This window comes from Erythrolamprus reginae, chromosome 10, assembly GCF_031021105.1.
Source record: "Erythrolamprus reginae isolate rEryReg1 chromosome 10, rEryReg1.hap1, whole genome shotgun sequence".
In the NCBI taxonomy this organism is placed as follows: Eukaryota; Metazoa; Chordata; class Lepidosauria; order Squamata; family Dipsadidae; genus Erythrolamprus; species Erythrolamprus reginae.
Window position 1 is genome coordinate 355,568 of NC_091959.1, and position 27,587 is coordinate 383,154.

At 54.5% G+C, this 27,587-nt stretch overlaps 2 protein-coding genes across 3 annotated transcripts; both read left to right on the forward strand.

The window, feature by feature from the left end:
• Positions 1-901: 901 nt before the first annotated feature.
• MYZAP (myocardial zonula adherens protein) lies at positions 902-16,645 on the forward strand. 2 transcript variants are annotated; one of them, XM_070762241.1, is made up of 13 exons: positions 902-1,084; positions 1,625-1,726; positions 4,984-5,142; positions 5,890-5,982; positions 7,072-7,185; positions 7,937-8,089; positions 8,607-8,732; positions 9,444-9,572; positions 10,924-11,009; positions 11,239-11,344; positions 14,776-14,859; positions 15,442-15,542; positions 15,891-16,645. In XM_070762241.1, exons 1-13 carry the CDS (start codon positions 1,016-1,018, stop codon positions 16,015-16,017), a joined length of 1,449 nt encoding a protein of 482 aa, XP_070618342.1. In that variant the 5' UTR covers positions 902-1,015; the 3' UTR covers positions 16,018-16,645. The 2 variants fall into 2 exon arrangements, 1 of the variants encoding a protein (XP_070618342.1); XR_011559950.1 differs by having other exon boundaries at positions 911-1,084; positions 12,043-14,859.
• An 841-nt stretch (positions 16,646-17,486) lies between these two features.
• On the forward strand, positions 17,487-19,071 carry POLR2M (RNA polymerase II subunit M). Its single transcript, XM_070762253.1, has 4 exons — positions 17,487-17,704; positions 17,784-17,996; positions 18,081-18,228; positions 18,846-19,071. The coding sequence occupies exons 1-4, from the start codon at positions 17,613-17,615 to the stop codon at positions 18,984-18,986; spliced, it is 594 nt and encodes a 197-aa protein (XP_070618354.1). The 5' UTR covers positions 17,487-17,612; the 3' UTR covers positions 18,987-19,071.
• The last annotated feature ends 8,516 nt before the right edge of the window (positions 19,072-27,587 follow it).

The window sequence follows — 27,587 nt, forward strand, 5'->3', positions numbered from 1 at the left end:
GCTAAATTATTATAGGGTTTGACGGAGCCTAAGTACTTATTAAGCAAGCTGAGTATTGTAAATAAAACTAGTAGGAGTACACAAAGAGGATACACAATGGCTGCCAAGGCTGCTAAGTCTAATGGCCAGTAGGATGACCCAATGTGAAGAATTGGCCATTCCCAAGATGGGGCCCTCAAACTCCAAGGTCCACACTGGGTGAGAAGGGAGACTCCTTGGCCCTGAGGCAGACCAGTACCCGCGGACATATACAAAGAAGGGATGATGCCGCCGTGTAAACAATTGACCATTAGGTTTATTTTGATCCTTCCCTTTGTTTGCCAAGGATGATGGTGTTTGACCGGTGGGGTTGTCTGCGCATTCCATTCCCATCCAAGATCACCAAACAAACCAAAGCCAGGGAGGAAGGAGCCCAACTTCTGCAGCTTTGGTTTTGGGGGAGGAGGAGGAGGAGGAGGCACTGGGAGTCCTGGGGGCCCCACGGGATAAGCCTTTGGGTGGACAGGCGTGGGGGACTAAAGTCATTCAGTGGCTGGAGCCTAAGGCCGCTGCTGCCGGGTAACTGTGTCCTTGGGTGGGTCACATTTGTGTCCTTCGGGCTTAATTGCTCAACTGGCCCTGGCGCAGCTGCCTTCTCCTGCCTTGGCCCCTTCACCTGAGGCAGCAGAAACAGAGGGAGGTGGCGTCTCCGGGGGGGGGGCACTTGGGTTGAAGCCAGGGAGAGGCCCGTCCCGTCCCCTCACACACACCCCTCCCGGGCTGCTCAGCAGGGGCCTGGGTGGCGCGGAGGCATGCAACAAGCGGCCAAGACCTCCTGGCAAGGCGAAGGGCCCGGCTCGGCGGACAGGCTGTCGGGGCGAGGCTGGGGCGGCCTTCCTGTGCCGCAGAGGGACCGGGGCGGAACGGGGCGGGGCGAGCGGCCTTCCTGTGCCCGGCGGGGCGGCGGGGCGGCTCACTCGGGACGGCTGTGGCGGAGGCTGCGGGGAGCGGGCAGGCGAAGGCGAAGGCGGCCGGGATGCTGCGCTACAGCTCGGGGCTGACGGTGACCCGCACGAAGCCGAGGCAGCCGCCGAGCAGGCGGAAGGTGAGCGGAGAAGCGCCCGGGGCCCCGCGGGGGAGGGAGGGAGGTCAAGCTCGGCGGAGAGACGGGCGCCCCTTCCGACGCGGCCTCCTTTGCGGGGGCTTCCCCGGCGCAGCTGAGCGCGGCTGGGCTCCGGGGGCAGGAAACCTCCGCCGCTTCCCGGCGTCTTGGGCGTCGGGGCCCCGGCAGCGGCTCCCCAAAGACCGCGCCCGCCCTCCCGAAGGTCTCTCCGCCTGGGCGGCGCTTCCGACGGGGGTCTCGCCTCGCCGCCTGCCTCGGGTCCAGGGAGCCCCCCACCCTCCCCTGAGAACAGCGGCTGTGGCGACTTTAGTAGAAGTGCAGTCAGCCCAGCAGGGCGGGGAAAAGTGACGCTCGGCTGTTTTAGGGCCTCGCCTCTGTCGCCTGCAAAGATTGCAAAGATGCCCGCTGCCGCCCCCCCCCCGCTCCACGCCCCTGACCCCCTGCCGCCCCTGGTGGTCCCCGGTGCTGGCTTCCCCTCGGCCGCTGCCTGCCCGGCCCCAAGGAGTCTTTGCGGTCCTCCAGGCAAACATCTGCCGGCTGCGCTTAACTCTGCCTCCCGAAGAAAGCTGGGCGCCTTGCGGAGGGACGGATGCTGCCGCCGCCGCCGCCGAAAAGACCCCAAAGGTGAGATGGGCAAGGGCAGCAGTTCTCAGGACGGGACGGGACCCTAGATTACGACCTATTTGTTAGGAGATGATTTCAGAGGCCCTGCTTCCCTCCCTCCCTTCCTTCCCAATTTGAGGCTTAACCCTCGTCGGGGTTGTGGCCGCAGGAGTCGGGTGCCTGAGATGGGGGTGGGGCAGCACCCTTAGACCTTGTATGGAAACCTCCTTTGTTTTTTTAAAATGTTTTTTGTTTTTATTACATATAGAAATACATCTGTTTACAGATCATTGCCCATTTTTAGTATACATTTGTAATAACTTTTAATTTTATAGCACATGGGTAGAAAAAATAATAAGAAAACAGGGTGCTTATTTCGGTCCCAATTAATATGTTAGTGATAAAAAAGAAAGCAGAAAAGAGAAAATAAAATAAATTTTTAACATATACACATCTTGTGTGATAAACTCTATGGTGAGATAGTCATTTGATTCAATGCAAATGTAATCTGAGGCTCCCAGTTCTTCTGTCAAATACCTTTTTTGAATCCATTTATGCCAATTCTCCCATATTTGAGTTGATCCGTTTTCCTTTGTTCCCTTCACCTCCTTTTGACTGGACATGGTCCAACTCTTCCCCTTGGGCCCTTTTCCACACTTGATTGCTGTTGGCACCGTGGGGAGAAAATGCCCAGTGGGAGAAAGAGGGAGGGGGTCCCTCGACAGGCAGCCCTGCCCACTTCTGCAAAGAGCTCCCAGGGCCCAGGTGCCATCGCCCGGCCAGGCCAAAGTCAGGGAGTTCCCTTCTTCCCCACCTGGAACGTCCAGCAGAATGATGTGGATTTTCTAGCAGCTTTATTGTCACCACACCCAGGGCTTTGTGAGGTCACATGAACATCCATCCCTGCACCCTGTTGCTGCCACTGGGCCTTTCGCAACACAGCTGTAATTTGCCCTGGGAGAGACAATGCCGGCTGGTCAGGGTGGGGCTCCAGGGACAACACTGCACGGGCCATCAAAGCCGCTTCCCAGGACCCTGGGGGCTGAGCAGGTGTTTCTTGTGGCCTGGTGGTGGTGGTGTGTGTGCCGGGGGGGGTGGCTGCTCTGCAGACCCACTCAGAGGAGCCACCTTGGCCATAAAAGTCAGAATGTTTTGGACCAACAAAGTACCCCCACGCCCCTCTTCCTGCACAGCCCAAAGGGCCAAAGGTTACTGGAAATCTGGTGAGATCACCTGGGGGCTGCTCTGCAGGTCCTCGAGTGCTGCTCTGCCTTCACGCAGAAAAAACGGGGGGGGGGGGGGCGGCTGCGCCACCCTGAGGAGAGAAAGCCAAGGGGGCCACTCGGAGCACAGGTGGAGGGAGTGCTGGGCAGGAGTGGCAAGGCCCCGAGGCCTTAAGCCATTCACCTGAGCAAGAAGACCTCTGCGGGGAGCTCAGATCCAAAAGTGGCTGCGGGAAAGTGTTGCTTCTCTAGCCGGACACTTCCTGTTGACCAGGGGAACAACCCCCCTCTTGAACTGCAGCAAATAATATGATCTTGCCTGGGAATTCTCTTTATTGTTTAATATGGCTGGAAATAGTAGCTGTATTTCTCTAACTCCTAACATGTCGGGGGGGTTTGGGGGGGGATCAGGCTGAATTAACAAATTTAGATTTTATTAAAAACCAGCAGAATGGTTTTTATTTATTTGTTTGTTTGTTTGTTTGTTTATTTATTTATTTTATTTTATTTGTATGCTGCCCCTCTCCATAGACTTATGATTAACCTGGCATTTTGCAGTCGTTTAGGGAGAGAGATTTGGAGGTGGCTGCATGAACTCTTATCCTACATCCACATTATGTACCAGATTTGTTGTTCTCTTTTATTCATCCAGGCCTGGATTGTGTAACTTCACAAATATACTGATTTGCCCCCAGAAGGCCGCCACAGGGGACCTCAAAGCCCACATCGCCTTACTAGCCTCAATACCATTTAAAAAGCAGGAAGTCCAGAGTGTTATGACCAATGGCCAAGGGGGTCACTGGGAAGCCACTTTCATTGGCTCTTGTGGGGAACCATTACACCCCCAACCTCTTTGCGTGGGAGAGAGGGATTAGGGAGGAATCCTATGGGTGGATCCTGCCCAGAAACTCACACAGAGTCCTGTTCAAGAAGGGCTCCTCTTCGGTCACGGTGTGTACGAGTGCAGAGAGGTAGAATCTCCGGGTTTCATTCATTGGTTTCTGGGTAAGGTTTTGTGTAAGCTCATTGCTGAACTATGACTCTTGGGTGGGAAGCGTGTCAGCAGGGCCAGAACTTCCCGTTCTGTACATATTCTTCGGACGAGCACATACTTCTGAACCTGTTATTCTAAGTTCCAGTCATTTCATTCCTTAGTGCCAGGCAGGAGCTCTTAGCTATGAACAATGTTATAGTCAAGTGTTGGATACGAGACCAAATAAAACCATCCAGGAAATGAAAACTTATTTTTGCATCTGGCACTGCACCCAGTCCATCTGGAAACGCCTTCCTCCCCACCCTTTGTCTAAACAGAACAACATACTTTGCATGAGGCGTCTGGAGGCCATGAGGCAACGAGGCGACTGTGCCCACCCACTGCAAGAGAGCAGCTGATGTGGAGTGGATGTTTGAGACCATGAATTAAGATTGGATGCCAAGTGCAAGGACCTTCTGGGGGGGCAGAGGGGAACTGGCACCACCCGCTCCCTCCCTTCTCCAGACCAAGGCTTGCAATGAGAACATCTTAATAAAGTAGCGGTAGATTCCCCCTTCTGGAGGAAGGCAAATGGAATCAGCACTCAAGAACCCTCTTTGTTTCTTCGGTGCCTGATCCGAGTCTTCAGAGAGGGGCGGCATACAAGTCTCAATAATAATAATAATAATAATAATAATAATAATAATAATAATAATAATAATACTGAGTTCAGAGCTTGGCTTGGGTATACAACCAGTTTTGGCCCGTGATGGGGTTCCCCCTGTGGAAACAGCCCCGGGGGGGTGTCACCAGGGGGTCCTCCAGCAACGCCTTAGCGACCTTCTGCCCGGCTGGCCCAGGATCCGTTCAGGCTCGGGGGATGCGCTGAAGTTAGTGCTGGGCCACCCCCGGATGCTCAGAGCAGTTTAGGAAAGGGCACCTTCTGGTAATGTTACTCGATGTTTAGAAGTTTCATCCTTTTATCTTGAAGAGCTTGAAGCTTGTAGGTTAGAAGAAGTCCAGCAGTTACCTGTCCGTTTGCCTTTTCTTCTCCTGATTAACTCCTGAATGTTCCCCAACAGCAACTCTACCAAGCGCCTGGCGGCAGCTCTGCTGGCCACTTGAAGCACGGTGTTGTGTATGGCGTAGTGCACCGGTCTGATGACAACCACAACAAAGAAATGGTGGTTTATGGATGGTCAGCTCACCAACTGAAAGAAGAAATGAGATATATACGCGATGTGAGTCACTTTTTACCCAGTGTCCTTGCAGGAAGGGGAGGGTTTTGGCCGGCTGTGGCTCCCCTCCCCGTCCTGGTGGCTTTCCTTCCGTTGGAGGACGAGGACCCTTCACTTCATTGCTCGGTGCATTCAGTTCTGGTTTCTGTCTGAACAAAATTGTGAAGCGAAGTCACCTTCTTGCCTGGAACATAGTTTGCATATCTTTAAACCTTGCCCACTATCCCCCTGGCCAGACCCCTGACCCGAGGCCCCCGTAGGCCTGGCAACGTCACCGGTGAGAATACAGGGCGGCCACTCGGTAGAGAGGAGAGCCTTTGCCCAGCTCTGTCTGCGGCCACATCTCCGAGGGCAGCAGGGGTCATTCTGCTCCCTCTGCCCCAGCCCTCCAGGAGGCTGGAGGCAGGGCAGCCCCCTCTCTCAACAGACCACCTCCGCCTTCCGGTCTGCCTTCTCAGACTCAGGAGCAGCGTGGGGGGCAAAAGTGGGGCAAGGCTGGTGGGGAGCATCTCTTACTCAGGTGTAGGCTCCGCGCTGAGGCAGGGGAGAGGTGGATGGGGGCTTTCAAGCTGTGAGAGGCCCAACATTATCCCGGCCTCAGATCCTGGGTGCGAGAAAGGAACAGCCCCGAGTTTCTTGAATCCTTTGGTTTCCTGTTGCTTTTATAAACATTTGACTATTTAGATTCTGAAAGTTACCACGTACGCAGCATGGAGAGCAATTTTACTTCTTGTAACCTTCGTGTTCCAGGTGAGATTAACGTTGGAAAGAGTGAGGAACAAAATGTATGGAGAATACGATGAAATGAAGCGCAAAATCCAGGCGCTCTCAAGTGAGCTGACGGTAAGTGCACCAGAGCGCGGGTGAGCAGTGGGCGTCTTGCTTTCCGCCTCCGGGGTGATGATGATGATGATGATGATTAGATTGGTATGCCGCCCCTCTCTGTAGACTCGTAGTTCTCTCGGGTGCCTCCAGACGGGCCCGTGCTGGGCTCTGGCGCTCCGGCTTCCCTTCTTGCCCAACACATCAGGCCCCCTGAGCGTGACGGGGCCTCCCCGGCTGCCGCTTCCTCTTCACCCCAGCGGCGGTGGCCTTTCTCCCATCCTTTCTCAGGAGATCCTCCCGCACGGCCTACATCTGCACAGGCCTTGGGCGGTCAAGCGCTTTGCAAAGCAATCCATTGACTGGTGTTTATGGAAAATATGGACCGCCTCTGTCGCAACATCCTTCGCACTCCGATGGCTTCTGCATTGGCGGCCCACCATGGCAGTTGCCCATTCAAGGTGGCACTGCCCAGTCTGGCGTGCCGATTTCTGCTCCTCTCACCTTCCCTTCGAAATGCCAAGGGGTCACCTGTGTTCCAGATCTCCAATGTGGAGCGCAAGAACTGGTGTGACCTTGCATATTTTTTGTAAATCTTTTCCCGAAATCTGCCTGGGCTGGGATTTGAACCTGGGTCTTTTCTTCAGCGTCTCTTTAAAGGGAATATTTTATTTGGATATATGGAGCTGCCAGATGCTGCCATGGCCGGTCAGCAGCAGCTCCTTGGGGAGTTAGCGAGAACCTAGGGATTCTCCGAGTCTTCAGAGAGGGGCGGCATAATAATAATAATAATAATAATTATTATTATTATTATTATTATTATTATTATTATTTATTGGATTTGTATGCCGCCCCTCTCCGTAGGCATACAAATCTAATAAGTTGTTGTTGTTATTATTATTATTATTATTATTATTCAGCAGCGTTGTTGCCAGAGGGAGATGGCGTGACTCTCTTGGCCCCCTTCCCTGCCAGCCAATGTCCCAAGCTTCCTTTCCCCTTTTGTGGGCTTCCAATAAAAGTCCTTGGATGAGGAGGGGCTCCTTCCAACGTTGCCCCTGTGCAGTCCCTGCTTCCTGAAACTCAAACCTGGCCTTCTTACCTCTGCAGGTGTCTCATGCTGAACAGGCCTCCCTAGAGAACCACGTGCAGGTGCACGCAGCAGCCCTGGAGAGTTTCCGCGAAATGAGCAGTTCACTGACCTCCGCATCCATTGAGCTGCAAGTAAGTTGCTGACAAAGCCCCCACCCCCCTACCCCCACCTGTGGGTTCGGCCTTTGGAGGGCAGGGCCTGATCCGCAGCTCTGAGTCTGAGTTCAGGTGTGAATCTGAAGTTCAGCCCGCTGCAAGTCAGCTTCCTCTGCACAAGTGGCTTTGCTTATGAAAGGACATCGCACTGAGAATTCCTAGGCTTTGTTCACAATACTAATGCGAAGATGGGTTGGTTTATTAATTTAATTAACTCACAGGTTTTATTTTCTAACATTTAGAAATTTGGAAGGTCAGTGTGCTGTACTTAAACGTGTGTCAGAATTGACAGTAGAGCTGAGTGTTTTACTATACAAACGTAATTAACAGAAAACGTGCAGGGTGGATGTTTATTTATTTATTCGGTTTGTATTACACCCATCTCCCAAGGAAGGCTGATGTGCTCTGCTACTCTCCTTCCTCCCAGCCACATGGTCCCGTTTGAAGTCTTCTTCGCCATGTTTCCTGGGTCGTTCATCACCCAGAGTCCCCTGGAGTCAGTCAGTGGATTTAAATGAGTCAATAAATCCTGGGTGGATTTAAGCTGGAAGACGATATTCCAATATAATGTCCATTTTGCACATTTCCCTTCTTGAGAAACCCAGAAGAGTGAGTGAGTTGTTTGAAGTTCTTGCCCAAAAGTGCATCTGGAAAAAAGAAAGAATTCATCCTAATTTTTGTCAAGCAATTGTGAAGTAATTCTGTGTTTTACCGCACACGTTTTCAGAAAACCTTAGTTGATGTCACTTTGGAGAACACGGTTATACGTGATCAGATACAGAACCTGAAAAAAACTCACGAACAGTCCATGGAAAAACTGAAGGAAAAGCAGAAGCAACTGGAAACTGCCAAGGTGGAAAACGAACTGCTCCGTCTCAAGGTGAGCCTGGGAACACCTGTCTGCCCCTGCTGGACAGCCGCCCAAGAGTGGGGACTGGCCGGGAGCGTTCTGGCTCCGAGGCAAAGAGGGATGGCCGGGCAGCACTTAATCCCTTGCCCACGTTCCTCCTCCCAGCGCTGTTTAAGGGATCTGGGGTTTTAGGCTCCTGCACTCACCTTGACCTGGACGCCCAGGGCGGCCGTTTCCCCACAGGAGGGGGTGAGCTGCACCTCCAGGTGTTGCTGGGGGGCGCCTGCCACGTTTCCTTCCATGCAGGCAAGAGGGACAGAAGCCGCCTGGCAGGCAAAAGGCCCCCTGCTGCTTTGAAGGGGCAGAAGAAGCCTCGAGGCCTCACCTGCGTTGGCCCAAAGGCGTCAGGACGCTCGTCAGCCTCCGTTTGGCTGAGGCCCCTTTGGCTGCGGATTCTCCAGGGGAGGCTCCTGTTTCTCTCCTGCATTTGTTTCCTTAACCAGAGTGTCTCCCCCCCCCTTCTTTCTGCCTGTTTTTTTAAAAATAGGTGCAAGGCTCCCAAGAGGCCAATGCAGAAGTCATGAGAGAGATGACCAGGAAACTCTACGGTCAGTATGAGGAGAAGCTTCAGGAAGAAGAACGGAAGCACAAACTGGAGAAGGAAACCCTCCTGGTACGTGGCTGGCGCTGGACTTCCCTTCGGAGGGGCTGCCACCGTTAGTGCAAATTTGGGGGGGGCAGGAGAGCCTGTTTCTGGGGTGGTTTGCAGAGTTTTCAACACCCCAAAGATTAACAGTAAAAAATCCGTTTGCTAAATTACCAGTGTGAATGGGGCTCTTGTTAGAGTGTGTAAAGGACATCTGGGTTTTTATACAGTTGTCAGTTGTACAGAAGAGTGATATGCATATATAAAAAGCCTTTTACTTAATGCAGAATCTCTTCTCTTAAAACATGACTTTCCAAAACCTTTAGAAACGATCAATATGATGGGTGAGGAATAAGGGATGTGCATCTTATCTGGAAGTCGGTCTCATTAAACTCGGCTACGAGTGAAGCTGGCTTTAGCCGAGAAGGAAGCTCAGGTTTCCCAGCTGTGAGAAAACTCTTGTGCTTTTAAAAATAAGCATATGGGGAACTGGGCAGTAGGAGCAGGTGTCTGTATGGATTCACTTCCTTTCCCTGGAGATTTTAACAGCTGATGATGGTTTGGGGTCTTGCCGGGAGGGAGGTGGAAACAGGTTTGTGGAAGACCGAGGCTGGGTTCCTCCTTCTGTGCTGCAAGCAATTCTCAGGGCCTGGGGAGCCCCCGGGCGTGAGGAGGAGCCAGGCAGCCTTGGACCTGCCAGTCAGGGGAATGTGACCCGGCGTGTTTTTCTCTTGGTAGCTGGAAACGAACCGTTTGCTCGTGGCCATTGAAGACGCCAACAAGAAGATGAGACTCACAGAGACAAGTTTGCAGGAAAAAGATCAACAAATTGGGGAGCTGGATCGACTCATTCAGCACATGGGAAATGTAAGAAGCCTCTCTCTAAATATAATAAGGGTGCAGGTGTGTTGGAAGCATTTATTCCACGCCATTCACACTTTGCAAAATAAAGGGGGATTTATTGAAATCGACCAAAAGTTTTGCAGTCCACAATATTTCACCTATGTAGCCGCCCCGAGTCTGCGGAGAGGGGCAGCATACAAATCCAATAAATAATAATAATAATAATAATAATAATAATAATAATAATAATGAAGGTCATGGACCGCCTTTTCCCGTTTTCATCCGTGTTCCAGAGAGGTTATTGTCTCTCCCCCTTAGGGCTTTGGAGGGGCTCTGCAGATAAAAGCCCCCTTTTGCAGTGGGAAGGCAGAGAGGGAGAAATCCCCCCCCCCAGAAAGATTGGTCTTCTTTTCACCAACTGTGGCAGGAATGGACAACGTAGGTTGGCGAACGATTGTGCCATTTCAAAGATGCTGTAGAGCAAGACGGGTTTTCAGAAACCAGAATGATGTGTCAGCAGACCTGTCACTCTTTGGAACTCGCAATTTGCTTAGAAAAACAAGTCCTGCTGCCCAGATAATCCAGGCCACCGGAAAGGCAGAGCTGCTGAACTGGTTGCAGTGGATTCTCTCTCTCGCCCTCTCGCTCTCCGTTCAGAAGGCAAAGGGCCACGTTTCCCCAGGCCTCTTCCTCTTCCTTGGCTGAGGCCCTCGGACCCCGCAGGGCCTTTCCAGGGCTGCCCCTTCCATGTATTTGCACAGATCTCTTTATTTGAGGCCCCGCAGGCAGCTCCGGGGAGGTGGAGAAGGGGAGTTCACCAAGCCATCATGGTCTGAATGTCTGCTAGAGGGCAGCCTTGCAATTTGCCTGGGTAGATCCTTGCTCTAGGAGAGGGGTGTCAAGCTCGTGGCCCATGGGACGGAGGCGTCGTCACCCCCAGCCCCCCCAGTTCATCTCAGAAGGGGAAGTCACGATAGGTCACGAGTTTGGAATCTGTGCTCTAGGACAAGGGTCCCCAACCCTGGCAACTCTTAAGACTTGCGCTTCAACACTCTAAAGCTGCCTGAGGAATTCTGGGAGTTGAAGTCCACAAGTTGCCATGGCTTGAGACCCCTGCTCTAGAAGACTCACAGGGGATTTTAAGGCGATGGGGGAAATTCCTCCTTTTGTTTAGAATCTATAAATAGACAACAGGTGTATGAAAGTTAGAACATTCCCCGACTGCCATAATATCTATGACAGAGAGAGGTGAAAGGTGCAACTGACCGTCTCCGGTCACAGCACCGAATGTTGCTTTGAAAAGTTAATGCCATCACTTACCTGGCCGGCATTATGGCTCCTCATGGATGAAAGCAAAATGTATTTGTCCCCTCAGGAACGCCACCAGTTGCAGAAGCAATTAACAGAGTATGAAAGGCAACTGCAAGGAGTGGACCTTTACGACCAGTCCAGCCGGCCAAGGTAAGCTCACCTGTCGGGAACTCGGTCGTCTGCTTCTCTTGGGGAAGAGGGATACATCTGGGCAGGCCTGGGAAGGTGACAGTGACCCCAGAGCAAGCTGGACTCTATTCTGGAAAGGGCAGCAGGGTCACTGAGAAACCTTAGCAGAGAAAAGAAAATCTCAGGCCAGAACTTTAGAAAGCCCGAAAGAACCAGCTGACTTTTTTTATGGGCCTGTTTGCTTGGTCAGGTCTCTCAAGCTGAAGGAAATGACTGACAGTCTCCGAGAACGAATCCGGCACCTGGACGACATGGTTCTGTGTCAGCAGAAAAAGGTCAAGCACATGGTGGAGGAGGTGAGTTGCCCACCTGTCACGTGTCCATGCCAAGGGTCAAACGGTCTGGCTGAGGATTGGAGCTCTTAAGGAAAAGCTCCCAGAGCAGATGGACATCCAAGTAAAACAGCGTCTGCTGCTCTGGGCGGAAGTTCTCACACCTCACGGGAGTTTCCAGAAGGGATTCTAGCAGAGCTGCCTTTAATGCGCACCTCCAGGTCAGGGTCTAGCCCACCTTCTGGGACACAGCCTCGATTCATGGTGTTCTCCAAAGGTTCAGGCAAAGTCTGCGGTAGGGGAGGCCGCTCGGAAATGCAGCAGTTTGGCCATTTCAGGGCCTGCCAGGGGAGGTGCCAGCGGTCAGATATCGGACGTTTCAGAGGGTTCCCAGCAGCATGTAAGCAATATATGCCTCTTATCTTGGTATTTCTGAGCCCGGAGGTTCCAGCCAATTCCATCAGAATAGACTGAAGTAACATGAAACGTCTACGTAGAAGTTGACGTATTTGGTGAACCTTTGTGACATGAAATTGGCACTTTGTAAGTCTGAGGGAAGAAAAGCCAAGTTGGTGTTGACTAATGTGAGGAGGGGGCCCCACTCAGCTTTCCCCCCTCTGAGGCTGGCAAAGAGTTGGGGGGACAGGAGGACGTGCCTCCTCCTCTGAGAAGCTGTTGGCCGAGCGGCCTCCCCCTAACCCCCGGCCTCCCGCTGTCTCTAGGTTATGGCCCATGAGATGTTCTCCACACTTAGTCTCAGATTCATTGGACGGTGATAGACGCGGGTTGCCCAGCACCAGGAGGGGCAGGATCCGTTACGTGACTCGGGGGCCAGGAAGACAAACCGGTGGGATGGAAAAGCCCAGGGCTGTACGGTGGCAGTTCTGACCGAGAGTCCACACAGAACCTGAGTGCCAAGAGAAGAAACCCTTGGCCGTCCACACTGTGGGTGCTACACAAGGCTTCTGCCTTTGCGGTGGTTCTTGAACGGACAGTGAGAAGAAGGCGACCCAGGAGATGGAGCCAAAGTGAGGGTCACCTTCACCTGCTTATTTCAGAGGTCAAAAGGCAAAGCATGAGTGGGAAGGAGCACGCACAGATACCTCAGGCAGAGACGACACGTCCAGCATTTGTGCTGTTTTCTTCTCACTCCCGTTATGAAACCTCCACAAGGCTTAAGCTACGGCTGCAATGGCAGCTTGAAACACCTCATCACCAAAAAGCAACTCTTTGCAATGGCGGTCACATTTTCAGAAAGTGTGAATGTGTTTCAAGCCGTGCCCCCCCATGCCCCCCAAGGGCAGCGTTGACGCTCTGAGACTCTCCCGAGATTCTGGATTGCGCACAGCATCTGCACAGACCGACACGCAGAAGTAACACACGATTCCTTTGGTGCTGGTGGTGTTTGCAGTAATGGGCCACTTGTATTAGTGAACCCTTAGCAGTCTATAAACGGTTCCCTGGTTCTCCTTCTCCACGCTCCACCTCCACCTCCGGATGGATGAACCCAGAGGACCCCTCCCACTAACTTTAGGCCGCTAGTAACAATTCTTTGCATGCGATTCTGGAGAGCTGCTTACTAGTGGTAATATCGAGGGAGAAGGGCCAGCAGTCAGAGGACACGGGTCTCCTTTGCGGCTGAAGCCCCCCGCTTGAGGAGGAGGAGGCCAGGAGGAAGAGAGGGACATCCGAGGGACACACCTGACTCAATGCAAGGAAGTGGAAACTGCCCCGAAAACGGACGGGAGAAGCAGGAGGCCACCAAAAGTGTCCACGAGGGCAGAGAGAGAGAGGAAGCTGCTTCCGTGGCGGGTGTGCTGGGAACGTCCACTCCCTCCCACCCCCCACCCCCTTGTTGCACTGGTGGTGGGAGATTCCCACGGGGCAAAACTGGGACCCCGAAGAATCCCATGAGGGCCAGAACCTCAGCCTTTCGTCTTAGGCTGCCTTGCGCAATACCATTCCGTAGCACGGTTCTGTCTGTTAGAAGATGCGCTGTGACCGAGGCTTCTGAGCACTGGGGAAGAGGAGCCTGCGGGTTCTGTGTTGGTGGGGGCTGGGCCCCGAAGCCTCGTCTCTGGAGCAGACCTGCGGCTGGCAGGGGGGGGTCTCCGCTTTCAGGCCGGCTCCCAGGGGTTTAGTCTTCACAGGCAGAAGATTTCGGTGCCCGGCTTCAGACGCGGCACTTCTGGCAACTCTGTGAATTGCTTATTTCAAAAAGAGCCCTGGGTCTTAAAATTTGTTATTGAAGTTTTAATAAATTATCTCCACTTGCAATTATGTCCCTTTGGAAACGTTCTTTGCTGGGGGGGGGATGCGTTTATTAAAACCAACCACAAAGAGCAACTCTGGTGACTGCAGAACGGAGGAGGACAGGGCAGCTCTCCTGATGGACTGAAGTGGTTGCCGGAGGGTCACTATTTCCAGGGGTTTGGTGTATTTCACGGCTGCAGAAGCCTTTCCAGCCAGGGTGGTTGCTGCCGTCCCTCCCTCACGCTCACGCCCTTCTCCGCCAGCGCACCCCCTCCCCTCGGCTCCCCTCCGGGCTGCTTCCCGATGCTGAGAGTGGGGAAGGGGCACCACTTAGGGCTGGGAGGCCTCTGCCCAGCGGCTCCGTGGCAGCAGCATCCGCCCCGTGTGGCTCATTTGGGGGGCCGGTGGGTCTGCCCAGGTACTGATAAGGATGCTGTTGGAATTTTCAGCTTTTCCAAATCACTTTCTGGTTGCCCCCCCCCAAACCCCCCTCTGCTGCTGTGCATTGGCTACGAGACCATGTAGCGCCACTGACGTCGGCCAAGGACGGGCAGCAGCTTCTCTGGGCAAAAGCCGGAATCAGGGCTGGAGCACCAACATTGCCCATAACTCCCAGGCGAACCGCTCAGGGCCAGGAGACACACCCAGCCCTTGTGGCGGAGTTGGACAGGGTGGGGGGCCTCCTTTCTTACCCGGATGTCCTGCTTCCACCCCCCCTGCGGAAGTGAAGGAGGTGGGGGTGCAGGTGGGTGACCTGCTCCACGGCTTAGTTCAGCCAGCCGGGCAGGAGGGGAGCCTGAAGGCTGAACTCCAGACTGCCCCTCCCAAGGCCCAGCACAGGGGGCCGGAGTCTGCTTGGGGCCCTCCCCTCTCAGCCCTTGCCGTGGCCCTTCCCCTCGTTTGGGGTCTGAGGGAGACCCCTCCTGGCCCCCAGCAGCTGACTCCCCTCAGTGCCGCTCCCGTCTTCTGGCTGTGGGATTTGTCCCAGGATTTTAACTTTATGTTTTGATCCTACTGGCCACTTTTGCTGGAAAGACCTGGTGTGTGTGTGTCTTTGGATTCATTCTCGGAATCCTAAAGCAAATTCTGTTCCCGAGTGCTAAATACTTACCTGTGTCCCAATGGCAAAATAACTTTTGGGGGGCTTCCATTTCACCAGTCCAGGCGTCCACTGAAGGGTATTTTTTGTCCTTTCCCCATAGATGGAACTGCAAAGGAGGAAGCTGGAGCAGAAGGAGGTCTTTATACTGCAACTTTTAGAGAAAATCTCTTTTCTCCAGGGAGAGGTAAGTCGGAAGACGATCCTCCCTGACTGAGCTCGATCCTCAGCATCTCCTCCTGCCCAAAGCCTCTTGCGCGTCGTCTGTTTCGGCTGCTTTGGACTCTGTTGCCCGTGGCTTCAATTCCAGGGGTCGGCCTTGATTTTCCTGGGTCGCCTTAGAATGCCAGCCTCCCAGGGCAGGGCCCACCTCCCTTTGTGCCTGTGAAAGTCAAGGCCCTCAGCAGGCGGTGCCTGCATTCACCCGTAAACGCTCACCTTCCTTCGACCACGAGGCTGGGCTTCTTTCAGACTGGGCCGGGCTGAGTCTATGTTTCTGTTGGTCATGAAACTCCCCCGGGCGCCTCACTGCCCCCCCCCCAATCCAGCTTACCTCACAGGGTCGTAGGGAGGGTGAAATGCGGGGGCTCTTTGGGGTTGGCCCCTCCTCCCTCGGAAGAACATCTAAGAAGTGAAGCTTTAGGGAAATGCAGGGGGGGGAGTCTGTTGGCCCTTGAGGGAGGGAGGCTGCCTTCCTCTCCTCTTCCTCCTCCTCCCTCGGTGTGGCAGGGCAGGTGGAGACCGGGCGGCTGCCTTGGGTGTCTTTCAGAACAAGGAGCTGCAGGACCGCTTGGATTATCTGAGGGAGACCCACTCCAGGCCTGAGGTGGACACCAGAGACGTCGGGGTGGAATGTGACCTCCCTGCCAGGTAGCCGCCGTCCAGGGAGGGGGCTGGGGGGAGGGGGTGTCTTCCACAGGGGAGACTTCAGGGGCTTCCCTTGTACCCTTCGTGGGTGGGGCTGGGGTCCCTGGCAAGCAGGCTCAGCCCTGCCCTTCCAGCCTGCCGGCTGGGCCAACTCCGGGCAGCTTCCGCTCAGAGCGGGTGGCGGGCTTGGTGGGCTGTTTGAAAGCCGTCTTCCATTTCCCTAGTAAAGCAAAGTGAATTTGCAAATGCTTTAAGCCGGAGAGTCTGGATTGGCAGCTGCCACTCACTCCTTCCGAGATCAGCACCCAATATTTGTGAACTATTATAGTGAGGTTGCTTCTGCCCCAACAGCCCCCAAGGCGGAAGCCAGCTGCCTCTCGAAGTGCTGAAGCCAGCCAGGACCTACCGTCCATTCATGCGGGTCGTGGAATATTCTTCCAAGCACCACCTCCTGGGCCCCGCAGCCCCCTGCAAGTGAGGCTGTGCCCAGCCGGCTGACTGAATGGGTGGAGGGGAGCAAGCGAGGTGGACTGCCACTGGGGCCCTCGAGCGCTGGTGACCGGAAGGCCGGCAGAGGAGATGATCAAGGCAGCGCCGATGCAAGAGGCCTCCGTCTGGGAATCCTGGGAAAGGAAACGGATCCGTGGCCCAAACTTCATCCAGAACCTCTGCTTCCCACCACCCAAAAGACATTGTCACACGCCACGGACATGCGCTGGTGGCCCTGCCCCGCCAGGGATGCTCCTCGCCCCTAATGGTGGAGGAGGGGGCCCATCCACCCAGCGAGAGCGCCCTGCCTTCCTCTGTGTGGTGGGGGGGGGGTGTTAAGGTTTTGCCCCTGCACTTTTCTGAGCTCAGGGCACATTGGGGTCCCCTGGTTATTTGCGGGGGCTGCTTTGCACAGGGAATCCGTCCACGCCTCCAGGAAGCTCTGCCCGGGTCTTAGGTGCCGGTTCTGACATTTCTGCTTGTAAAGTTCCAATGCAGACATTTCAATGGCTGCGTTGTTTTATAAACCCAGATTTGCTAAGCATTTCTCCCTTGAGGTCTTTCAAGGGCGTCTCCTATGCACAGCTCCCCAATAAAGTTTATGTTGTTCCACTGTTTTCACTAAGAGTTTTCCATGTGTAAGGAAAGGTGAGAAAAACGCAGTTGTCTCATTGGCCATAACCAGGGGCTGCGCGTGATCTACAAGTCTGGGTTAAAAACAGGAACTCTCAGGCTCCCCAAAACGAAACACGGAGCTGCCCCTGAAAGGTCCCTGTTAGAACCTAAGAACCGAAGAAGAGCCCTGCTGAGTGGGGCCAGAGCCCATGGAGTCCAGCATTCTGTGTCCCACCCATTGTCCCCCTTGGGGATCTTCAGCAGCAGAAAGAGAAGGCAAGACCCTCCCTTTCCCTTGACCCCACCCAACCAATGGGACCCAAGGGACCCCTGCCTGCCTCCACCCACACAGAGGCATCGGCACTTGGACCTTCGCTTCAGTCACCACCTAAGAGACACTGGGCATCCTCCATGGAGCTCTCCAGGCTGGCAACTGTCACGGCCTCTCCTGGAAGGGAATCCCAGCAAGCGAGGACCCTCTGCGGGAAGAGACGCTTCCCTGGGCTTCTCCTCGCTTCCTTTCCCGGGACCGCAGCAGCCCCTCCCTCCAAGACCTGCACCAGACTCCGGGCGGGGCTCTGCAGAAAAGCCAGCCCGGCATCGGTCAAGGCAGGCGCTGGTCAGTGCGGACGGCGGGGCAGGGACGGCGGGACCTCTCGGGGGCGGCTGCAGGCGGTCGAAGGTCGCCGATCCGAACCGGGACCTTTGCGCTCCGGATCAGCCGCCTGGAGAGCTGCCGTGTTGCTCCGAGGCGGCCAAAGCACGGCTGGCCCGGCAGGGGGCGCCCTTCCCGAGACGGCTGGCAATCGGCCCACGCGGAGGCAGCTCTGCGCATGATCGAAACTAGCCCGCCGCGTCATAATCCTTTTGGCCCGCCAAGCCGCCGTAACCGGCTTCCGGCAAGATGGCGGCGCCCAGCGCGTGGCGGAAGAGCGCTGCCACCGCCGTCGAGGGCCCCCCGTGGTCAGCATGGCGAAGCCCGAGCCTCACCCGCTGAACGGACGGAGCCTGCCGGAGCTGCGGGAGATGCTTCTGCGGCAGGAGAGGCTGCTGGGCGATCGGTGAGGGGCGGGGGGGCGGAGAGGCGGGCGGGCGGGGGCGGCCCAATGCGCGCGGACTCAGCTTCTGCCTCCCTTGCAGGGCGCTGGTCTCCCGGTTGCCCGACGGCGGCGAGCGCATGCGCGAATGCGCGGCCAGGCTGCGGGCGGCGGTGGCGGAGCGCGAGCGGCGGCGGGTTCGTGGGAGCGGCGGCGCCCCGGAGGCGGCTCTCCCGGTGGGCCTGGAGGGGGCGCTGGCGGGCCTGTCTCTGGGGGCGGCGGAGGGGACGCAGCGGACGGGACGCGAGGCCAGCGGGTGAGTATCTGGCCGGGACGGGCGGGTCCCGCGGGGTCCTTCTCCGGCCGCGCTAAGCAGCCCCTCCCTCCCTCCCCCCCGCAGGTTGCCCGAGGGAGACCCCCGGAGGGAGAAGCGGCGCCCGGAGGACGCGTCGGCCGCCTGGCTGCCCCCGCTGCGCCACCCGCCCGCGCGGCTGCTGCCCCTGGCCGAGTCGGTGGCCATCCAGGTCCGGCAGGAAGAGGCCCGGCAGGTGCGGACGCGAGCGGGCGCCGGTCTGGGGCAGTGGTTGTGTCGCTCGGGCGCTTTAGGGAGGCCAGGGGGGCATAGGATCTGGCGAGTGACCGGTGGCTGGACAATAATTGCGCCATGAGGTTACTTAAATATAGTAGAGCCAAGCGAATATCAAATCTGCTCCAAGCATCATTACCTCTTTTCCCCCCAGAAGAGCTTCATTTTGGAATACTTAAACTTCTTTCTGTAAACACATTCACTTTAAACTGTAAAGCCTTTGTTGAAACTTCTGGTGTCTGTTTTATGATGTGTGCTTGAACAAAAGTGCAAATATCACAGTCCTGACGTTGGGGGATTTCTCACCACTTCTCCATTGGAACAAGCTTCCTTTATCTTTGTGGCTTTCTAGCTCTCTCGTTCTGATGCTATTTTGATACCCAGATGCTGTCCAAGGCTCTTCACAAAACTCCTATTATTTATTGTGAATCCTCCTTTCTCCCCCCCCCCTGCATTTCCTGAAAGAAGTCTTGTGACCTACGCAACTTAAGTGTGCTTGCTTTGTAGTAACCTAATTTAGCTTTTTGTCTGACACTGATTGAAACGTCTGATGCAAGGTTTTTCTCTTTTGCTGTGTAGGCGATGCAGGCTAAGGTTGCTGCCCAAAAGTTGGCTGAAAGGCTTGGGATTAAGACGGTTCGCGATGAGCCAGAAGCGCAGATGATGTCAGGCTACAGAGAAGTCCAGGATGAAGACGGCGACAGCTCAGCTGAGGACTGATTCCGAAGAACACTGGCCTGCAGACGAGAGACAGGCTCCCTGAAGAAGTCCTCCATGCTCAGAGCCCGTTGGGAGTGATCTTTGCCTGGGGTGGCATCACTGTTGCCTAAAGCTGCACAATGTTGGGCAGCCTGGCTGTGGTTTGTACTCGGCACAGCTCTGGAGCTGGACAGTCGCTCACCACAAGCGTTAGGAGAGGAGAGCAGCACCTGACCAAACAGCTTCCCAGGTGCTATGATGGAAGATCAGCTATGCAGGAGCAGCAGAAAATTTGTAGCTGCCTTGGAGGCTTCACTGGGGGGGGGGGGGGGGTGTTGCTCCAAGACAGGAGTTTATTTCTACATAATTTTTATTTACATTAAAATTTGGGGGCTTTGTGCACTGTGTGGATGATCTTGTTATCTCCAGGAGGAAGCAAACATACCGTCCTGCATTAGGGTGTCAGTCTACTGCAAAGAACACCATGTCCCTCCTGCCCTCCCCAAATGGCACTGAAGAAAGAGTTGGGGCCCAGAAGCATTAAGGGCCGTAGGTGGCCTCAGTTATGGGTGCTGAAATCCCACAAGCCTGGTGGGGAGGCTGGTTTCAGAGATCCTGTGGGAACGTTCTACATGAAAGGTCGCAGTTGTCCAGGCATTCATCCCAGAGGGATTTCCGTTGCTTTCATAACATTGGGGGGAGCTGCTCTTGGCTAACGAGGCTCCCAGGTGGCTGGGCCTTTTGCGGGTTCTGCTTTCCCAAAGAGGAGCTGAGTTTCGGATGCAACTTTTGCCCTACTAGCATTTCAGTGAGTGACTGGGGCACTTAAAGAGTGTTTGATCATGTAGCTCGGGTGACCCTAGTAAAATCTTAAGTGCAACATAGTTCAGCCCACATGAATGTCTTCCAGAAACCTTAATAAGGTTTTGGGTGGGAGGCGGGGCTCCTATCCCTGCCCTTTGTCGTCCACCTGAAGAGTAGAAGAGTTACTACAACCCTTTTGTAGAATTTCGCTTCTTTCTTACAACCATTAATCCTGCCTCTCTCATTTCCTTCCCATTGACTGGCCTGACATACTGGTGCTCCGGGGTAGGGCGGGGGATGGACTTTCCCACTCAGTCTTCTTGGGGTTTTCCAAATACACCCACCCCTCTCTTTGCAAGTGAACAGGTGCAACGTACAAACACACAGACAAGTATTTTGTTCCCTATTGTTCCTGTACAATATTTTTCAAACTTGACTAAAATGCGTGGCCTTCGCCTCCCAGGATTCCCCATCTACACATTTTAGCGTTACCAGGTTTACAAAGCAGGGCCCCAGGGAGCTTCCTCAGCTCTGCATCGATTTCTCTGAGGAGATTGGCCTGTCCATCTCTTAACAATCCTGAGCTACCACAAATCTTTGTTTTATAAGGGATTGTTGATAAATGCATCTTTGGATTATTTTGTTTTGCCTTTTTTATATAAAGGAAGAATAATTTCACCTAAACTCAAATGCTGGAGTTTATTAATTGCTAATTAAATGGTGTGAAATCTTTTGGGCCCCTATTGTTCTTTTCTTTTTCCATTCTAATTCCTCCAGATAGTTACCACATCAATTTTTGCAAGGGTTAGTGACAGGTTGAAAAATCTTGGCTGTCTTCAAACTGGAGGTATAATCATATGTCCTGTGTTCAGGCTGCTCTTTTGCAAACCAAGCAGATTTTTCTCCTGATGGCAAAGGGCCAGGAATTTTAGTGAAAGAAAACATCAAAGTTGCAAAAGAAATGAGAATATTAGTCAAGGATTTGCAGGGCTGTTCCCTGATAACCTTCTGCTAGCTGACTTCAGAGCTATGTGGGAGTAACTTAAATAAACATCTGGATACCAAGTTTAGTCATCCCCAGTGACAAAACCCAGACAGATCTTCTGGGCTTGCAATAATAAATATCTCTGGGAAGCCTCCATGAATCAACTTTAAATCCCTGTTTTCAATTATTCTCATTTTAGAAAGACACCAGAGTTAATTATCCATGGATAAAACCACCGCTGAAGTTTATTGAATTTGGCTTTTTTCATTATGCTCAATTTCCATTTTTATTCAGAACATACTTAATTTAGTTTCGCTTCCAAAATGGTAAGCTGTTGGCCCTGTGAAGTGCTCAGATTTTTATCGTGCTCTGTCCCATTCTACACCCCCCCCAACGCACACAAATAGTGTTTCCTGGGATAAAGGAGGGGCAGCTATGCAACTCTTTCTGGCATTATATAACTCAAAAGTGGGAAAAGCTGTACCTGGTCAAATTCTCCAGGTTCCCAGGAATCTCTGTGGTTGCTGGGGAATTCCGGGAGTTGTCCACAAACCCAGGAAGATGTCCAGGTGGGGCCCTGCCAGGTGCGGTTGGGGGAAGAGGCTGCCGGTGAAGCTCATCCCTGCAAAGCGGATAATTTGGTGCTGGGTGGAAGGACAGTTTTCTTGGGCAGGGGGGGGGGTTGCAGGGTATCCAGTTCCCCCGCCTGCCCCCCCCAGCCCCAGCCGCATTACCAGCCCCCCCCCCAGATGGTCACTCAGCCTGCCGCCCTACGCCACAGCGGGGCCAGTTGGACTAAACCCTGAGAAAATTGCATTGAGTGCAGCAGCTCCCGACAGAAGCTTCTCCCTCGCCAGCACCTGAGCGTGGGGGTGGGCTTGCTCTGGACCCCTCGCTTGGCTTCGTCTGCAGCAGTTCAGGCCCAGCCAGCTTTCCACCACTGGGGGTTTCCACGAGGAGAGGATTGATGGGCGCTTGCAAAGGAGGGAAGAGCTTGAGCTCAGCCAGGTTAAAGAATCCAGCGTTCAACAATTGGTTAAAAGGACCCAATCCCCAGGGAAGCCTCTGCTTTTGCCACGGATTGGGGAGGCTCCATTGAGGCCGGGGGCTGCAGAGCAAGAATGCTGGAAGAAGGAGGGGGCGCCTGATCCGCACCTCTCCCCACAAGGCCAGAAGCCGTTTGGCGGCCCCTCTTGGCCGCCCCCCTCCCCCAGTCGTAGCACAACGCTGCTAGATGATCGGCGGCTGTCTTGCCCAGGGTGCCAAAGGCTTCTGTCCTGGGCCCAGCATTGGCTTAGCTGAGGGAATAGAAGGGGAACTCGTCAACTTTGCAGCCGCCACCAAGCTGCCAGGACTAGCGCCCCCCAACCCCCCCGAAGACAAGTTCAGGATCCAAAAAGATCTTGACAGACTTGAACGATGGGTCTCTATGCAACAACATGAAATTAAACATGGAGAAAATCAAGGTTTTACACCTGGGCAGGAAAAAATGAAAGATACAAGTACAGATTTGGTGAAACCGGGCTCAAAAACGGTAGCGAGGAGAGGGACCCTGGAGTCCTAGTGGACAATCACTTAACATGATTTGGCAGCAATCAAAAAAGCTAATATCACTCTTGGCTGTTCAAACAGGCATGAAGTATTAGTACCTCTTTAGTAAATCCTTAGTAAGATCACATCTGAAATACAGCATCCGGTTTTGGTCATTACAAAAAAGATGTTGAGACTTTGGAAAAAGTACAAAGAAGAGCAATTAAGATGATTAAAGGTCTGGAGACTAAAACGTGAAGAGTGGCTGAAGGATTTGGGTTTGGCAAGTCTTGAGAAAAGAAGGACTATGGGGGGGGGGGTTAGGGGGGGACAAGACATTATCCATCCATCCATCCATCCATCCATTCATTCAATATTGCCGCCTATTCGCCCATGGTGACTCAAGGCGGTTTACAGAATATAAAACTCCATTTAAAACAATAAAACTAATTAAAAGAATCAAATAAATTAATACTGTGTAATATGATAAACTCACACACCCCTACCTGCAAATCACACAAGCCATTTAATGGGCTCCATCCCACTCTGGGCTCCCCAGGTATGACAGTATTCTAATATTTGAGGCGCTGCCCCAAAGAAGTGTTGGGGGTCAACGTATTCTCCAGAGGGCAGAAGACGAAGCGATGGGTGGAAACTAAGCGAGAGAAGAAGCAATCTTGAACTAAGGAGACACAACCAGTGGAACGGATCAGCTTCAGGTGTTGTGGGAGCTTCATTACCGGAGGGTTTTAAGAAGACACTGGACAGTCACTTGTCCGAAATGGTATAGGGCCTCCTCCTTGGCAGGGGGCTGGGCTGGAAGACCTCCAAGGTCCCTGCCAGCTCTATTCTGACTCTGTTTGGTAACAGAGGACAATTTATTATTTATTTGTATTTGTTTGTCTTATCAAGCACATAGTGGAGGTATGTAAAGATATAATATTTGTATACCTGATACTAGTAAAAAGAAAAATAAGGGGAAAAAACATTAGATGTAATAATATTCATATACATGATGCTAGTAAAAAAATATAAAGAAACATTAGGACAGGGGATGGAAGGCAGGCTGGTGCACTTATGCAAGTGTTGGTGCAGTTCTTTCCCTGCCTGGCCAGCAGATGGCAGCAAAGAAGCAGGTGTCCCCTCTGCAGCAGCATTGAAGCCAGTTGCCAGGTTGGGCTTGAGAGGCTCCCGCAGACCTCTGGGGCCAATCTTAAGGTCCTTCCTCAAGCAGGAAGGTATTGGGGGGGGGGAAGCAACAGCTGCCCACCAGTTCCTGCCTGCCGCTTCCATCGTTAGAGTTTCAGGCAAGTCTGAACTCATGCAAGTAAGAAGGTGAACTTCTGCTTGTTGGATTTAATCCTGGCCTCTGACCTGTCCAGCTCTCTCACTGGAGAAGGTCCTCAGGGGAGCCACGTCTGCCCCCCTTTACAGGGGGCCTCCCCCCGGCCCTTCTGGAGCTGCAGCTTCCAGGGCCCACAGTGGGCGTTGCAGCAGCCTCGGCCAGGGCTGGAGAGGCCCTCGGGTGCTTGGCCTTGGCCTGCGGAGGGAACCACAGACTGCCATCGTGGCTACGTCCAGGGGGAAGGAAGGCCCAGGCAACAGTCGGTGGGCAGCGGCAGCCGCCAGCCATGAACGGCCTTTCCCTCCCAGCTGCAGCCCAGAGGCCAGGCACTGGGACTGCCCAGGAGGGACCTTTGCCTCTGGCTGTCCCTCGGTGCCAAAGGGCCGGTGGGAGACCTCCTCCGTGCTCTGCAGTTCCTTCCCCCCTCCCCCCCCCTCATTCCCCTTGGCCTTAAAATCAGAAGGAAAGGCAGGGCCTAAATCAACCACTCTGCACCTCTGGTGGAGCCCAGTCCTTCCATCGCCCGGGTGGCCTTTTTCCCAGCTTCCTCCGTCCCTCGTTTTTGGGCGGTTTCGAAGCAGAAAACAGTTCTTGCTGGTCAGAGTATTCAAGCCAGCATCTGAAGATGATCTTTGGGGGGGAAGGAAGAGCGTGAAGGACACGTGGTGCCTTTTGATTTAGACAGCCAGGTGGAGATGGGGGGGGGGCTACTCCGAAGGACATAGGAGGGGGGCCAAAAAGTTGGCTGCCCAGCAGGACGGCAGCTTATCAGAGTTTGGAAGCCAGTTCCAGGCAGAAAGCATTCAATTCTAAAACGTGCACGGAGGACGTCTCCTGTGACAAGCAATCAATGTATAATTAACTCAATTAGAATTAAAGATTATTGTGGAAGAATGAAAAAAGCAGGGAGAAGATGTCCATTTGACAGTAATGGAGTTGGACAGTTTGTAAAATCCTATATGGCGATTGGAAGCCCTTGTGTAGCCATCCACAATTCCCCCCCCTGGGCGCAGATTAGCAGCAGAGCTGAGATTGGTTGCCAGAGGCTGGGGGGGGGGGGCAGATGGGGGGGGCTGGATTACAACAGGGAGGGCTTTATTTCTTTTGATGTCCCTGAGTGTGAGCTGTGCAATGCCAGAGACACTGGAAACGTTGCTTTCACTGTTTTGGGTGTCAGTCACTGGACGTGGTCCCTGTAAAGGCTGAAGAAACGCACATGATTCTGAAGGGGGCGAAATTGACCAAATAGCTGCAGCCTACACACACACACACACACACACACACACACACACACACACTCCCCACCCCACCTCCGAAGCAAAGGAACAGGAGGGGCAGGGAGATCCCAGTCCGGGAGGGAAGCAGGTGAACTTCCAAACCCTGCTGCTCTTTCAAAGAGAAAAGAGGGGAGGGGGAGGGGTCCTTCAGTGCACAGGAGCATCGGGAGGGGGGAGGGGCGTCCAGCCCTCGAGTACCTGGCCAGAGCCGCCCACCTTTCCGCCACGGACAAGGCGGCCAGTGAGGACAGGAAGGACAGCCTCTGGGCCCAGGGGAGAGGGCAGGTGGGCCCCAGCGTTTGCGGATGGCTGACCCACCGGACTGGCCGAGCCTTCCCTGCCCCCTGCCTGCCCCACATGGCACCCGAGCAACTGGCTGCCCGGTCCTCCTGGAGAAGGTCGGCCTTCATCTTTCATCGCCTGGAGGGTGAGGGCGAAAGCCCCCCCCATCTCCTCTGGTCTGCCTTGATGGATGGGCTGTCCCAGGGGTGGGGGCCACCCATCACGGGGCCTTGCGGGGTTGTGAAAGAAGGGCCGGACCGGGCTCCCCTCCTCCTCTCGGCTGTGTGTGGAGGTTCACACCTCCGGCTCCACCCGTCCCCCTCTGGCAGGGCTGGGGGTGGGGAGCAGAGAGCGACACAGGGCCAAGTGGTTCCTCTCCGAAATCAAAGCAGGGGAGGGGGGGGCTGCCTGCCACCCCTCCATGGTTGCTGCAGATGTGTTATTTCAGCAGATGCAAATGACGTTGGGAAGCTCCCAAGCGAGGAGCAGGAGGGGGCTGGAGGGGGGGCGAGGGGAGTCCTTCTCCAGCCTTCTGCCCCAGGGCAGAGAGCCCAGCCTGGCAAGGGGGGCCAGCAGGGGGAGTGGCCCTGGAGGGGGGGAAGCAGCCTCTCCTTTCCTTCCCACCAGCCGCTGGGGGTCGGAGGCTCTCTGGGCCCCTGCTGGCCTTGGGTTGGGCCGGGCCTGGGGAGCGGGAGGCAGCCGAGCCCAGAACACTGCAGGCCTCAGCCCCCCCTCCCCAGGCTGCTCCCAAGCCGCAGGCCCCTGGTGTGATCCACGCTCTCCCCCAGGCGGGTGTGTTCTCGCACCAAGTGCTCTTTCCGAAAGAGGCCACACAAAGCCAGGTCAGGCGGCCACTTGACTGCCAATACAAAACTGCACAAGAGTTGTGTGTGCATTTTACCGGCGGATGGACTGGCATGAAAATGCTGGAAAGATTATTATTTATATCAAAATAAAAAGGATCTGCCTTGTATGTAAGCGGGACAAAGAGACTGAAATGGTTTGAAGCTTAAAACTGGCGGCTTTGCTAAGAAGGAAGAAAATTGAGTGACAGGACGGCAACTCTGGGTGGGGCCTTTCAAAGGGCCCGTTGGTGCCTCTGTTCCTTTGTTTAGAGTAGTGCCAAGCCTGCAGAGTGGCAGCTGAGCGGGGGTCCTTCCCAGGGAAAGAGCAACAGCAAAGGCAGACGGGGGGGGGCAGATTGGGGGCCCCCAAGCACGGCAGCTCAAGAGGGTCGAGTCCATCAGCTTGTGGTAGAAGCAGCGGGCTGAATTTTTCAAAGTTCAATTTCCAAACATTAGCAGTACTAATGTTTGTTTACGTTTGGATATTTTGGTTTCTTTAATATAATTTAGATGTGTTTGGTAAATAAATACACAAATATAAACGTTTCACATAATTTCATGCAGGGGAGGCCTGTCCCCTTTTTGCCACAATTCTGAGGAGGGGAACAAGCCGATTCGCCCGCCACGTCCTGCTCAGCCCCAAGTGCCCACAGCTCAGCTGAGCAAGAACACGGAGGAGCAAAGGGGCCCTTGAGAAGGAGGCGGCCGGCCTGGGGGGCAGCTCCTCTGGGCCTGGAGCCGCCACCGGGCCCTCCTCCTTTTTTCGGTGCCCCTCCCTGGGCCAGTCGCTCCCAGGCATCCAGGCCCATTCAAGCAGGCCGAAGCCCCCCTCTCTCTCCCCTGAGCGCCTGCAGCAGATGAAGGGGGCCCCGAAAGCTGGGCAAGATTCAGCCAGGCTGCAGTGGGGGCCTGGGAAAAGCCCCCCGGCCCTGCCTGCCTGCCTGCCTGCCTGGGGACCCAGCTGGGGGCCTTGGGGGTCCTGGGCAGGGAGCCCTCTTTCGGGGCCAAGGCCGTTGCAGTGGGGAAGGGAGGCCGGCAGGGCGGGTGTGTTAAGGAGGAGAGGTTGGGGCCACTCCCGCTGCCCCCCCTGCTCACCTCCCCCCAGAACCTCTGTCCTCCACACGAGGCCTGAGAGCAGGACTCCCACCCGGCTCCTCTAATCCACCCACAGTTTCTAATCCCGACACCTGCAAACCATTTCAGCTACTTTTACAATTGAGCCAGAGGCGGGAGGGGGCGGGGGGGGGGGGCTCTGTTCCCAGTGTTTGGACTGTAAGTGATGGGGGGGCAGAAACCCTCTTTGTTATCAGATGTTGTAGTTATTTGAAGTTTGGTGGCCTTTAACCTCGGAGGCTGACACATCATTTATCAATTCTCTGCAGAAATGGTGGCGGGTGCGGGAGTCTTCGGGGGGGGGGGGACAAAGGCTGCCCAGGGCCCAGAGCCAGAAGAAGGGCCGGACGCTGCTCCAGGGGACTCCGGCCGGGAAGACGAGGTGGCTCTACGGCAGGACACACACACACACACAGAGTGACCAGAGAGGTTCCTCCCGCT